General features: G+C 35.7%; 1 protein-coding gene across 2 annotated transcripts in view; it reads left to right on the plus strand.

Moving 5' to 3' along the window:
* lamb2 (laminin, beta 2 (laminin S)) overlaps positions 1 to 13,592 on the plus strand; it is a 49,266-nt gene that overhangs the window by 15,838 nt on the left and 19,836 nt on the right. For both annotated transcript variants that reach the window (XM_067370395.1, XM_067370396.1), the window contains exons 5-19: positions 3,429 to 3,502; positions 3,582 to 3,770; positions 3,856 to 3,919; positions 6,514 to 6,716; positions 7,832 to 7,952; positions 8,046 to 8,234; positions 8,317 to 8,496; positions 9,407 to 9,519; positions 10,023 to 10,102; positions 10,207 to 10,342; positions 11,626 to 11,784; positions 11,890 to 12,017; positions 12,353 to 12,482; positions 12,579 to 12,771; positions 12,865 to 13,008. In XM_067370395.1, the coding sequence (XP_067226496.1) occupies positions 3,429 to 3,502; positions 3,582 to 3,770; positions 3,856 to 3,919; positions 6,514 to 6,716; positions 7,832 to 7,952; positions 8,046 to 8,234; positions 8,317 to 8,496; positions 9,407 to 9,519; positions 10,023 to 10,102; positions 10,207 to 10,342; positions 11,626 to 11,784; positions 11,890 to 12,017; positions 12,353 to 12,482; positions 12,579 to 12,771; positions 12,865 to 13,008 (2,103 nt within the window). The remainder of the gene's footprint in view (positions 1 to 3,428; positions 3,503 to 3,581; positions 3,771 to 3,855; positions 3,920 to 6,513; positions 6,717 to 7,831; positions 7,953 to 8,045; positions 8,235 to 8,316; positions 8,497 to 9,406; positions 9,520 to 10,022; positions 10,103 to 10,206; positions 10,343 to 11,625; positions 11,785 to 11,889; positions 12,018 to 12,352; positions 12,483 to 12,578; positions 12,772 to 12,864; positions 13,009 to 13,592) is intronic.

A 13,592-nucleotide genomic window follows, 5' to 3' on the forward strand; every position in this document is an offset into this window, starting at 1 on the left:
AAGGACGCATTAAATTGATCAAAAGTGACAGTAAAGAATAAGAGCAAAAATATTAAGCAGCACAACTGTTTTCAACATAAATAATAATAAATGTTTTAATCAGAATGATTTGATTTTCAACCAGAAGGATCATGTGACACTGAAGACTGGAGTAATGATGCTGAAAATTCAGCTTTGCCATCACAGAAATAAATGATAATTTAAAATATATTCAAAAAGAAAACATTTATTTCACATTGTAATAATATTTTTCACTATATTACTGTTTTTACTGTATTTTTGTTCAAATAAATGCAGCCTTGGCTTTTGAATGTTAGTGTAAGTAATGTACATTAATGTAAATAAAAAATATATAAATGGTAATATAAATATTTTATAGTATTATATAAATAGAAATTATATATGCTAATTAACTAATACAATTAATAACAAATAATCACATTTGTTTTTGCTGACAAAAGCCCCCAAATGAGGAAAATTCAAAGACATTACAAACAGTCTATAAAAAAAAGTGGCTTTATGAGTCAATAATGTTTGATTTATTTCCTTATTTTTAACAAAAGCAACACAGGCCATTAACAACTTAAACTGACAGCCCTAACTTTACAAGTACGATGGATGTTCAGAATGGAAGTATGTACAAGAGTGCAGAAACAGAGGAAGTTTGTTGGATGATTTGGCTATATTTCAAAGCTCAGATGTCCAAGCTCACCCTGACACACACTCCCTAAACCCTGCAGTATTAGAGATAATTACAGACAGCCTGCTGCTGGCATACCCACACAGAGAGGCAGAGAGGATGAAAGAGGAAAACCCAAACTCTAATAGAGCAGAACATGGAAATGAAAAAGGATGGAAAGACAGAAAACTTAAATAGAGCAAGAAAAAGCTACAGGCTAATACCTGAACCTAATGCACTCAGCATTTATTGTTTACTTTGCTAAGTGCACTTGTGGGCTGCATTGTTGGGTGTTGGGGAGTGACTAACTAAAATTAGTGATGCCACAAACTTAACTACATATTCACATGATAGTAATTGATTTATTTTAAAAAAGTAATTTTGACTTTTCTAGTAACAAGTTACATTTTTGAACGAGTAGCAGTGCAATGCACCAAATGCTAAATGGTAGTTTTTAATATCACATTGTATTGTGCACTTAATATAGCTGTATTCAGTATTGGGGAAAGTTACTTTAAAAACTAATGCATTACAATGTTGCATAACTCCCTAAAAAATTAACCAATTGTATTACTTTTTATGAAAAGTAATGTGTTACATTACTTTTGCGTTACTTTTTCTTACCTGGGCTGGGCTAAAGTTCTATTTTTGGCAAAATAAGGCCTTTTCACACCGAAAGTGAAATGAATAAGCCTCAGGCTGAAGGAAATACATATTTATGCCTGTACAGTAGACGGCGCAGCTCAATCAAAGAAAAAGCCGAAAGAGCTGTGCTGCCATTCTGGTTTAAAGAAGAATAGGATAAGGGAGAAGAAATTATTATGGTTGAATTAGATCTCTGAAGGTCAGCAGCAAAATCATTGGTTAATAAAGTGAATATTTATATAATCTAATATAGTTAATTATTACAGGATTGCGTAAAATTCTGAGATTGCATTTCACTGTTTTATTTATTTTGTGGAATACTGAATGTTTTCGTGCAAGTAAGATGAGTAAATGCATGTTCACATTTAGTCTAGAACTACACAGCGCACACAACACAAAAAGCAATTTGCGTTACTTATTTGAAAAAGTAACTTAGATCTTTTGTTGAAAATAGAAAAACTATTGCATTACTAGTTACTTGAAAAAGTAATCTGATTACGTAACTCAAGTTCCTTGTAATGTGTTACCCCCAACACTGGCTATTTTACTCAATATAAAGTAATGTATTTAGATATAAACAAATTGCTATTTGTAGTAAGCTTCTTTTTTTAATTGCTTGACTTTTTACTACTTTAATTAGTTTGTAGCTTGGCAAGCTACACTTTCTAGAAGCTTCCCAAACACTGATGCCTGATGGGCTGTAATTATATTTAGATCTTATATGTCATTTCATCCAAAACAATACCTCTTTACATCGTAACAAAGTTCCTTTTATAGTTTAAGTGCCTGAGGCCCCTATGTGTCTTCTCTGTGTGCAACAAAATGAGCAAATTAAATATGGGCGTTTTCAGGAAATGGTCACTATTTTTGCTCATGGTCACTATGGCTTCAGTGACTTTTCTGTAACAATGCTGTATAATGAACAGTAGATCAGTTGTTCAGCACTTGTAGAACGTGTCTCACAAGTGGCTCCTGTCATGGCCCCTCTATTGGTATTATACAAGTGGATACCAGATAGGGTACATTTTGGTATGCAATTACAGTACTTTTTAAGGCATTTAAAAAAAAAAAAACTGATCAATTGAAAATGAACAAATACATTAAATGTAAGTTTATCAGTAACGAGAAACCAAAGTTTGGTCCCAAACTAATTGCCCCCTACTTAGTGACATCTTAATTAATGCTAAACGTCCTGTTATTGGCAATTGTGTCTATTTAATTGGATAATTATGTAATGTTCACAAAAATTGCTTTTCTCTGGCTTTCTTCATGTCGTGTCACGTGTTTTATAGTGAAAATCAGGTGCTGCACATTCTGTAAGAGTAGTCTTTTTCATGGCTCTTTGGCATGTGCTCTGGTTTGAGGCTTAACACTTTTAACGACTTCCTCCTCCAGCCGAAACACTGAAACATGAATTGAAAAAACAGCAAGTCATTCAGTCAATTTCCTTTTGTGCTCCACTTGACCTCCGCTGGCCTCTCCCCCCTTTCTAGTCCCTCATTCTCTTCGACTGCAGTACAACCTGTCTCTCTTTTCCTCAACGTTCCTTTCCTTCCTGTTTAGCTTTTGATTATGAAAAGCATGTTAAATCCAGCAGTCACACAAAGGGCTGCAGCAGTGGACTGAGTTACAGCTTTGTAATGGTAATGCAGGGAGGCACAGGTGAGCTCTATATGGTGCCAGCTCTGCAGAATACGGACCGTCTGTCACTCCAGATGAATAATGAACTGTCAAAGTAAGAACTGAACAAAACAAAAGTTGATTGTTAAACCACCCCATCTACAGTATTTCTAGCTTTGCTCAGTCACTGTAGGACACTGTGTTTGTAATGTGCATATTGTTGTGCATTGTTATTCTGAGTCAGAACTTTATTACATTTCCAAATCAAATTCAGCTAATGGTACCCACTAACCATCTAAACTGTTTACCTGGTGTATTTGTGGTTTATCACACAATGCACACAAGCTCCAAGAGTATTTGATATCATTTTCTTCTTTACATGACATCATCCTATTACAGGAGAAGGGACTTTTGGGAAATTGCTGATAGCTATTGTTGGTGCCTTGGATCATTAATGTGAATATGAACTCTTTTCTCTCCTCAGGGAAGTCTGACGTTTACCTTCAGCTGGACCTGGAGGCAGAGTTTCACTTTACTCATCTCATCATGACATTTAAGGTAAGAATTAGTTTTTTCCTCCAAGAAATCACCTTCTCTCCAAAACTGACCTTACACTCTCAATTGTTTTTGTACACAGACTTTCCGTCCGGCAGCCATGCTGATTGAGCGATCTGCAGATTTTGGTCGAACCTGGCAGGTGTACCGTTACTTCTCTTCCGACTGTGAGTCCAACTTCCCGGGAATTTCTCAGAGTCCTCTTCGTAAGGTTGATGATGTTATCTGCGAATCCAGATATTCGGACATCGAGCCATCAACAGAAGGAGAGGTGAGAGTTATTCAGTTGGAATACCTTGCATCAGTTAATTTTTTTATGTAATTTGTTTGCTGAACTGCACTTTCTCTTTTCTCAGGTGATTTATCGTGTTCTTGACCCTGCTATTCGGATCGAAGACCCTTACAGCCCTAACATTCAGAGTAAGTGAACCTTAACAATTCTAACCTTCTACTGGATACTTAAGATGATGCAGCGTTTTGCACTGAAGTGGTTTTATATTAAAATTGTTGTAAATTTAAAAGTAAGTGTAACTTTACTAGATACATGAAAAAAGTTGAAAAAATCTGATTACATAACTCAAATTATTTGTAATGTGTGTGTTACCACATCATTTTATGATCATATTAATAATGTAATTTATATAATATTTCATTTATTAAAATATATATATACTAAATAGAGAACTAAAATCTGCTTTGCTGTTACATTGCAGTAGCTGTGGTTAACAGGAGCTTATTTAGGCAAAGGCTGGATCTTCATTCACTTTTTGACCATTTACATATGTTTTACCTTTTGCTGTATTTTTTGCTAATGAAAATTTAAAGTGAGCTATGAAATAACCTAAGTAGCCAACAGATAGTATGAACAAATGAATGAAAGTTTCAGATGAGACATCTAGTATATAATGAATACTAATAACCCAGCACAGATATAAACAGGTACAGCCTTCATCTCATAGACATTTCGTTTTCTCTTATTCAAGCTTTATCACTCAGTTTTCCCTCTTTTTAGATTTCCTCTGCATGTTTTAACTTGTTTTTAAATTAAAATAAAGATTTATTGTGTACTTTAGTTAGATTCATTGAATAAAATGTGAGTTTTCACAAGTCATTGAGCTTGCGCTGCACTGACTGACATCTTCTTTTTCTGTGTAATTCATTCGCAAGAAAAGTTATTGTTTTTCATGAGATTTTGTGAGTACTTCATACTTCACCTTGACAAAATGTATTTTTAAACCTAATGATTTTATAATGTTTAGGCCTGATATTTATTCAAAAGTGAAACTGAGTGAAAAACTATATTAGCAAATAAATGCTACTCTGCCGCCGTCTGCTGGTTATAGTGGTAATAAATGTCTTTTTTATTTTTAAATAAAAATGTTTTGTATCAAATTCGGATTTACAAATGGGGACAATCTCAGAAGGATGAACAAATAATGTTCAGCCGGTCAGGGTGCTATTGCCATACAGCTGTGAGTTCTCAGTCATGCACAGTGTGAGTGTGTATAAATTGATCTCACACTCTCTGTGTGGCTCTCACTTTCTCTTATACTGGACATATAGAGCATGACTGGGACAAACAGCATGTGCACAGAAGCTGCATTCTTTGATGTTGGGATGTGTGCCCTCTCTCTCTCTCTCACACACACACACACACACACACACACACACACACAAACACGACTAGAACTCCATGATTTTGCCTCCAACTCTTCTCCTTATAAATCACACAAGTCCCACTTCATTGAGTTTCTGTGAAGCGTAACAGGAGTCTATCCACCACACTCCTGCTAAAGGCCTCCACGCTCAGCTGACTGTGACCTCCCACTGATGAGCAGGCCATTGGCTGAGGGGAGAAGGGGTCAGAGGTCATTGGTTAACAGGGTTTAGGGATTTTTTTTACAGGGGTTGGAGAATGTTCTCATAATTGGATGTTCGTGATTGTGTACTTGATGATCATTTGGAGTGATTTACGATTTTGGTGCAATTTTGATTTTTCCCAACATCACAACATAATTTAGGCATCATAACACGAAATTATAAGAACTTTTATTACTCTTTTTAATAGGGCCATATCTGTTCAAGACTACTGTACATGACATTTTTAGAAAGTCTTTTCTTACAGTTTTATTTGTAGACAGTTAATGCACTACTGGTCAAAAGTCTCTTGTGTTCACCAAAAGCTGATTTGATTTGATAAAAAAATAGAGTAAAACAGTAATATTGATAAATATAATTACAATTTATAATTGCTGTTTTCTATTTGAATATATTTTTTAAAAAAGTAATTTATTCCTGTGATATCAAAGCTGAATTTTCAGCATCATCACACAGTCTTCAGTGTCACATGATCCTTCAGAAATCATTCTAATATGCTGATTTGCTACTCAAGAAACGTTTCTTATTATCATCAATGTTGAAAAAAACAGTTGTGCTGCCTAAAGGCTCGTTCACACAGAATGCATTTTTGCTTTGAAAAATGCGAGATGCAGACAGTGGAATGGGGAAAAAACTTTTTTGAAGTTGAACTGTTTTTAACTTAAGCACCGCATTTTTAGAATGCTGTCATGCACGAGACACTGCAAAAGACGCAAGCGCAGTGGTCATACACGTCCATCTAGCATGTGTATACATAGAAAAACAATGGAAAAGTAGCGCATTGACATGGAAAAACGCTTTCTCTGTGAACGGCCCCTAATACTTTTATGGAAACCATGATACATTTTTCTTCAGGATTTTTTGATGAAAAGTTAAAAAAAGCAGCATTTATTTGAAACAGAAATATTTTGTAACATTATAAATGTCTAAATAACTTTTGATCAATTTAAGGCATTCTTGAATAAAAGTATAAATTTCTTCCAAAACAAATCTTACTGACCCTGAACTTCTGAATGGTAGTGTACCTAATATCTATAGCTTTTTTTTCCATTCTCACTTCAAAAATGGCATTTATGTCTTTCTCGTTGGTTTATAGGCCACTATCCTCCACTAACCCCAATTTCTTCAAATTGCAGACCAGCTGAAAATCACTAATCTCCGTCTGAACTTCACCAAGCTGCACACTCTGGGTGATAATCTGCTGGACTCACGGCCCGAGATCAAAGAGAAATACTACTATGCCATGTATGAGCTGGTTGTCAGGGGCAACTGCTTTTGCTATGGCCACGCCTCCGAGTGTGCTCCTATCGACGGAATCAGGGATGACATTGAGGGCATGGTGAGTTACCAAACTGTAGCTAGATGTACATGCTCATTTTGACCTGTTTTTACATTTAGACTACTTTTGTATCTTCTAACTCTCACTTAAAGGTGCTAAAGAGGATTTTTTGTTTTATACATTTTTGCAATATTACTTGAAACTGTCTTTACTAACTGTTAAAAGACTATTTATTAGGTGCACTGAAAGGAATAATAATAAAATACATCATCTGTGCACGAGGTAGGGCCTTAAAAACATCAGCCAAACGTTTACACGATCATCGTGTAAACGATTGGCCCTCTGGCTTGTCAATCACTGCAATGACGTTCCTTTTGCGAGACGAGCACAGCTGTGCGCTCCAGTAACTTTCCACACTCTACAGGCGCCGCATGCAATGTTTTTGTCCGGAGACAGGAGTAACAACTGCAGATTATGAGTGACCTGCGGTGAGTCCGACATAATGAATCCAGTAACACGACACAGCCAATGCCGGTGGTAAACACTCGTGTTCCAATACTTGTGCACGAGTTTTGGGAGGCGTTCCTTTGAAATGAGCTCTGAAGGAGGGGGATTGTTCTTACGCATGAACTCATTTCAAAAACTCACTAACAGTCTTTGGTTTCTCAGTCGATGAAAAGATCCTCTTTAGCACCTTTAAAATTAGCTGGAAATGGAAGTTTTCTTCCCTATAATGACGTATATCCAAGGGAAACGGCTTCTTGAACATTAAAAAATGTAGGGTGGGACTTGATTGTCTATTGGAAAATTGATTGCAGGGTTGTGATTTGCTGTTACTGTGATGTCATGTGATTGACAGGTTGTCCCGCCCTTGTGCCATAAAGTTAATCTTTAAAAACACTAATAATTGAATAACACTGTTAAAAGTAATTTATAGCAAACCTTAAAATGGATATCCATTTTTATACTGTACATTTAAAATGTTGAAATGCCTAAATTCACTTTAAAATGGTTTAGTTTTTAATGTTTTATTTATATATTGGTTATTTAGACAAAGTAGTTGCTATCAGCCATAATGAAAAAAATTATCGGCTTATTGTAATGAGAGCAAACATTACGTTGCCAGAGACGTTAATACTACAAGACGAGATGAAGTTTGCCGTTTCCATCTCTAGGTACACGGGAGGTGTGTGTGCAAACACAACACGAATGGATTGAACTGTGAAAAGTGTGATGACTTCTATAATGACCTGCCCTGGAAACCAGCTGAGGGCCGTAACACTAACGCCTGCAAGAGTAATTATCAATAACCATAATAAATATTGCTCATGCAGTGCATACAGACATAGATTTCCAATGCCACAGTTAACACTTTCCTCTTTTTCCCAGAATGCAACTGTAACGGTCACTCCAACAAGTGTCATTTTGACATGGCGGTGTATCTGGCTACTGGGAACGTCAGTGGAGGAGTGTGTGACAACTGTCTCCACAACACCATGGGCCGCAACTGTGAGACCTGTAAACCTTTTTACTATCAGGATCCAATGAGAGACATCAGAGACCCTGGGGTCTGCGTGGGTACGTGTGAAACATAAATGCTAGACATATACATTTATGCATAATACTGTATATGATTGCTTATGTCTATTCTCTCTGTCAGCCTGCGACTGTGACCCAGATGGTTCTCTGAACGGTGGCATTTGTGACGGGCACGATGACCCCTCTTCGCGCATGATTGCTGGGCAGTGTCGTTGTAAAGACAACGTTGAAGGCCCACGCTGTGATAAATGCAAGCCTGGTTTCTTTGGACTCAGTGCTAGCGACCCTCGTGGCTGCCAACGTAAGTACAAGCTGATACCAGTCAGCTGAGGATTATATTACATGTTATAGCCAATAAATGGCCGATATTAAAATATTTGCTGTTTTGTCTAAATAAATGAAAAATAAAACACTAAAAACTTGTCTTGCGTTACAATAAGCCAATAATTTTTTCATTATGGTCCATATTAAAGTTCTATACTACTTCTAAATAACCAATATATAAATATATAAATAAAACATTAAAAACTAAACCATTTTAAATGCTACAAGTGAATTTTGGCAGCACAAAATTATACAGTACGAAAACTGGGAATTTATTTTGAGATTTGATAAAGATTGCATTTAATAGTGTTATTAAATTATTTGTGTTTTACAGATTAAGTTTATTTTAAAAATTAATCATTTTGTGAAATATTTTTCAATTTAAAATAACTGTTTTCTAATTTAATGTATTTTAAAATGTAATTGATGCAAAGCTACATTTTCAGCATCATTAATCCAATCTTCAGTGTCACATGATCTTTCAGAATTCATTCTGATATTTAAATTTAGAAAGATTTCTTATTATTATCAATGCTGAAAATATTTGTACTGCTTAATATTTTTGGGAAAAAGTAATATTTTTTTCTTCAGGATTCTTTGATGAATAGAAACTTAGAAAGAACAGCATTTATTAGAGATAGAAACATTAGAAATGTCTTCACTGCCACTTTTGATCAATTTAATGCATCCTTGCATTAAATTAAAAGTGTTAGTTTCATTAAAAAATTTTTGAACGCTAGCATATTTTTATTAGACACATTGACATTTCAGAGCACTTTTTTTTTTGTTCAATCAAAGTTAGACCATGATCTATTTGACAGACATTTTTCTGGTATATTTTACTCTTGATTCACAATCATTCTCTTTCTCTCACTGGTCTGCTTTAGCATGTAAATGTGACCCCAGGGGTACAGTGTCCGGGAGCTCACAGTGTGACCCCGTTAGTGGAGACTGCTTCTGTAAACGCCTGGTCACTGGACACAGCTGCAACCAATGTCTGGTAAGTATTTTAGAAGTTTATTTTTCCCCATACACCTCTCTGAGAACATTTGGGTTATCATTCACCAGTAAGCACTGCATGCTTTTACTGGTACCTTGTATCTTCTCTACTGGGCGGGAACATGAACTGAGAATGTTTGCTCAACAATGTCTGCATTTAGCCTAGGGGCTTATGGCAGATGGTGTAGGTTTACACACGGCTTAAAATGGCATGAAAGGAAGAGCTGCATCCTGAAATTAGACCAGTAATAAATGCCTTTAGTGTTAAAGTGATGTCATATCTCTTTATGAATATGTACCATGGTAATTCTTTATTATTTTTACAATGGCATTTTGCTAGCATGGCATGGATATCAAAGTATCATGGTGTTCCATCAGCATACCATAGTTCTGTCACAGTATTTTATATGGTACCTGTAGTCAACAATCTGAATATTAAATGTCATATTTGTTTTTTATTAGAATCCATCACACCTGTGTGTGTTTTTTGTGTTTCTCCTACAGCCTGAGCACTGGGCCCTGAGTCATGATGCCATTGGCTGCAGAGGGTGTGACTGTGATGTGGGTGGAGCTACAGACAACCAGTCAGTATTATTCAGTTTGGATTCAGGCTTTTAGCGTTTTTTAAATAAACATAAAATTTAATTGGCATAATAATGATGTACTTTGGGTTATTAACTGTCTTCAGATGCTCAATGGAAACAGGACAGTGTCACTGTCGGAGTCACATGATTGGACGCCAGTGTAACCAGGTGGAGTCTGGGTATTTCTTTATGGCCCTCGACCACTACATCTATGAGGCTGAAAATGCCAGACTGGGTCAAGTAAGTACAGAACTGGGAAAAATTATTTTTGATACTCAAGTAATGGAACATATATTTTTAATCAAACATCAATGGTGTATGCCAAGTGGCAAAATGAGAGTAATATAGATATCTTCTAAAGAGACACTCTAAAAATGCTGGGTTAAAAACAACCCAAGTTGGGTTGAAAATGGACAAACCCAGCGATTGGGTTATTTTAACCCAGCGAATGGGTTGTTTGCCCAACCTGCTGGGTAGTTTTATTTAACTCAACTATTGTTTAAAAATTACTATGGCTCACTTAAAAAAAACAAAATATGTTACAAATTAACATTTATTAATGTTTAATAAATGAACATTTATTAATGTTTAGTTAATAATAATTAAACATTTATTAAATTGCTTATTTATAAATGTTTACCTTTTGATTATTATTGTTGCCTCTAGTAATTATATGTCTGATTTTTAATTTCCAATCTATTTTGGGTTCATTTTAAGCCAGCCATTTAAATTTTTAAACAATAGTTGGGTTAAATAAAACTGCCCAGCATGTTGGGCAAACATTTAACCCAACTACTGGGTTTGTCCATTTGCAACCCAACTTGGGTTGTTTTTACCCCAGCATTTTTTAGTGTATATTTTTAATGAAACATCAATGGGAACATCAAAAGGAAAGTAATATAGATATCTTCTTGAGAGACACTCTAAAAATGCTGGGTTAAAAACAACCCAAATTGGGTTGAAAATTGACAAATCCAGCAATCTGCTGGGTAGTTTTATTTAACTCAACTATTGTTTAAAAATTACTATATGGCTTGCTTAAAAAAAACAAAATATTTTGAAAATTAGCTTAATAATATGTTTAATAAATGAACGTATTAATTTAAAAAAAGTTTAATGAATAGTAATTAAACAAACATTTATTAAATTGCATATTAATAAATGTTCACCGTTTGATTATTATTATTGCCTCTAGTAAATATGTGTCAGATTTTTATTTTCCAAACTATTCTGGGTTTATTTTAAGCCAGCCATATAGTAATTTTAAACAATAGCTGGGTTAAATAAAACTGGTCAAACATATAACCCAACCGCTGGGTTAAAACAAGCCAATCGCTGGATTGCAATCACCATTTTCAACCCAACTTGGGTTGTTTTTAACCCAGCATTTTTTAGAGTGTATTATGATCAAATATTTCTTGGGGCCGATGTACCGATATTAAAATTCTGGCCGATATCAATAATTATTTAAAATCTAAAATGAATATAAAACATTATAAATGTATAAAAAATATATTTGATAGGGCTCTGCATTTGAGGAAAGAGAGTACCAGCCGGGCCGTCCCGTCTCGTGGACAGGCACTGGGTTTGCACGGGCTCCTGAAGGTGGTACGCTGGAGTTCGCCATTAACAACATTCCATATTCTATGGAATATGACGTCCTCATTCGCTATGAGCTTCAGGTAAACGGTACACTTAGACATTACATGTCTCCCCATTGGCTTCATAGGCATTCTCAGAGAAGTGTGTCATGGGTATACTCATATGCATTTATGTGTTTTTAAAAGATGCCACGGGACTGGGAGGAAGTCCGTGTAATGGTGATTAGACCAGGCCCCATACCTACCAGCAGTCCATGTGGAAACACCATCCCTGCAGATGATCTGCTAACCGTATCGCTCCCCTCTGGTGCCAGGTCTGTGAAACACATCTATGAATGTTTAAAGAGACAGTTCACCCAAAAATAACAATTCTGTCATTATTTACTCACCCTCATATTGTTTCGTTCTTCTGTGGAACACAAAAGATGATATTTTGAATTCTGTTTCAACAGTTTTTGTCCATATAATGAAAGTCAATGGGGTTCAAAACAACAAATGACATCATTGACTGTCGAGACATTTTTCAAAATATCTTCTTTTTTGTTCTAAAGAAGAAATAAAGTCATAGACAAATGTTTTCCTTCACTTCTGTATCCCAGAATCTTCTCAGAAAGTGATTTTTGCTTATAATATTTCTGCACTGCTGCAGGTTTGTGGTTCTGCCTCAGACGGTGTGTTTGGAGAGAGGAGTGAGTTACAAACTGCGTGTGGAGTTCATTCGTTTCGCTGACAGGAACAGCATCACTACCTCCACTAATGCCTTTGTACTTGTTGACTCTGTAAGCATAAATCTGTGATTTTATTTGACTCTTATCAGGTTATCTTCATGTACTGTCTCATCTTGACTTGTTCCTTTCATCCCCTCACCTCCCTAGATTGCCCTTCTCCCTCGTTACTCTTCTCTAGAGATGTTTACCGCGGGAGACCCTGCCTCTGTCACGCGGAAGCAGAGCTATGAGCGTTACCGCTGCCACGAGACTGCCAAGAGTGTGTCCCGCCCACAGATGAGTGAAGTGTGTGCTAAACTCATCACCAGCATGTCTGCCCTCATTAACGACGGCGCGCTGCGTGAGTGTCAACAATGAATTTAGGGGTTGAGATGGGGTTTGTTTGGTTTCGTTTGTATATGTTTTTATTAAGACAAATACATTCTTCCCACAGCTTGTGACTGCGATCCTCAGGGTTCGCTCAGCTCAGAGTGTGATGTCCGTGGGGGTCAGTGCCGCTGCAGGCCCAACATATCAGGCCGCCGCTGTGATAAATGTGCACCGGGGGCTTATGGCTTTGGCCCTTCCGGGTGCAAACGTAAGATACATATTCTAAAACCATTTTCCCTGCTCCGGTACATTACTCTTTAAAAGTTTTAGATCGTTAAGATTATTTAATGTTTTTAAAAGAAGTCTCTTCTGCTCCCCAAGGCTGCATTTATTTGATGTAAAATACAGCAAAAACAGTAATATTGTGAAATATTTGTACAAATTAAAATAATAATTTTAATATATTTCAATATATATGTATATATTACAATATTACTGTTTTTGCTGTATTTTGGATCAATTAAATGCAGCGTTGGTGAGGAGAAAAGACATCCTTTAAGAACATTACAAAATCTTATTGATCTAAAACATCAATAACATTTAGCTTTTTTGTTTGTTTGTTTGTTTATGTTTGTTTTTCTTCCCTTCTTTCTGTCTTTTATGTTTGGAATTGTTTTTCTTTCTTTCTTTTGCTGTTTTTTGTTAGGGTTTTCTTGTTTTGTTTTTTGTTTCTTTCCTTTGTTTTCCTTTGTTTATCTTTTATCGTTTATCGTTTATCTTTTGTTTTTGTTGTTGCTGTTTGTTTCTTTGTTTCTTGCTTTGTTTCTTTTTATGTGTTTTTGTTTGTTTCTT

This window comes from Chanodichthys erythropterus, chromosome 20 (assembly GCF_024489055.1).
Source record: "Chanodichthys erythropterus isolate Z2021 chromosome 20, ASM2448905v1, whole genome shotgun sequence".
In the NCBI taxonomy this organism is placed as follows: Eukaryota; Metazoa; Chordata; class Actinopteri; order Cypriniformes; family Xenocyprididae; genus Chanodichthys; species Chanodichthys erythropterus.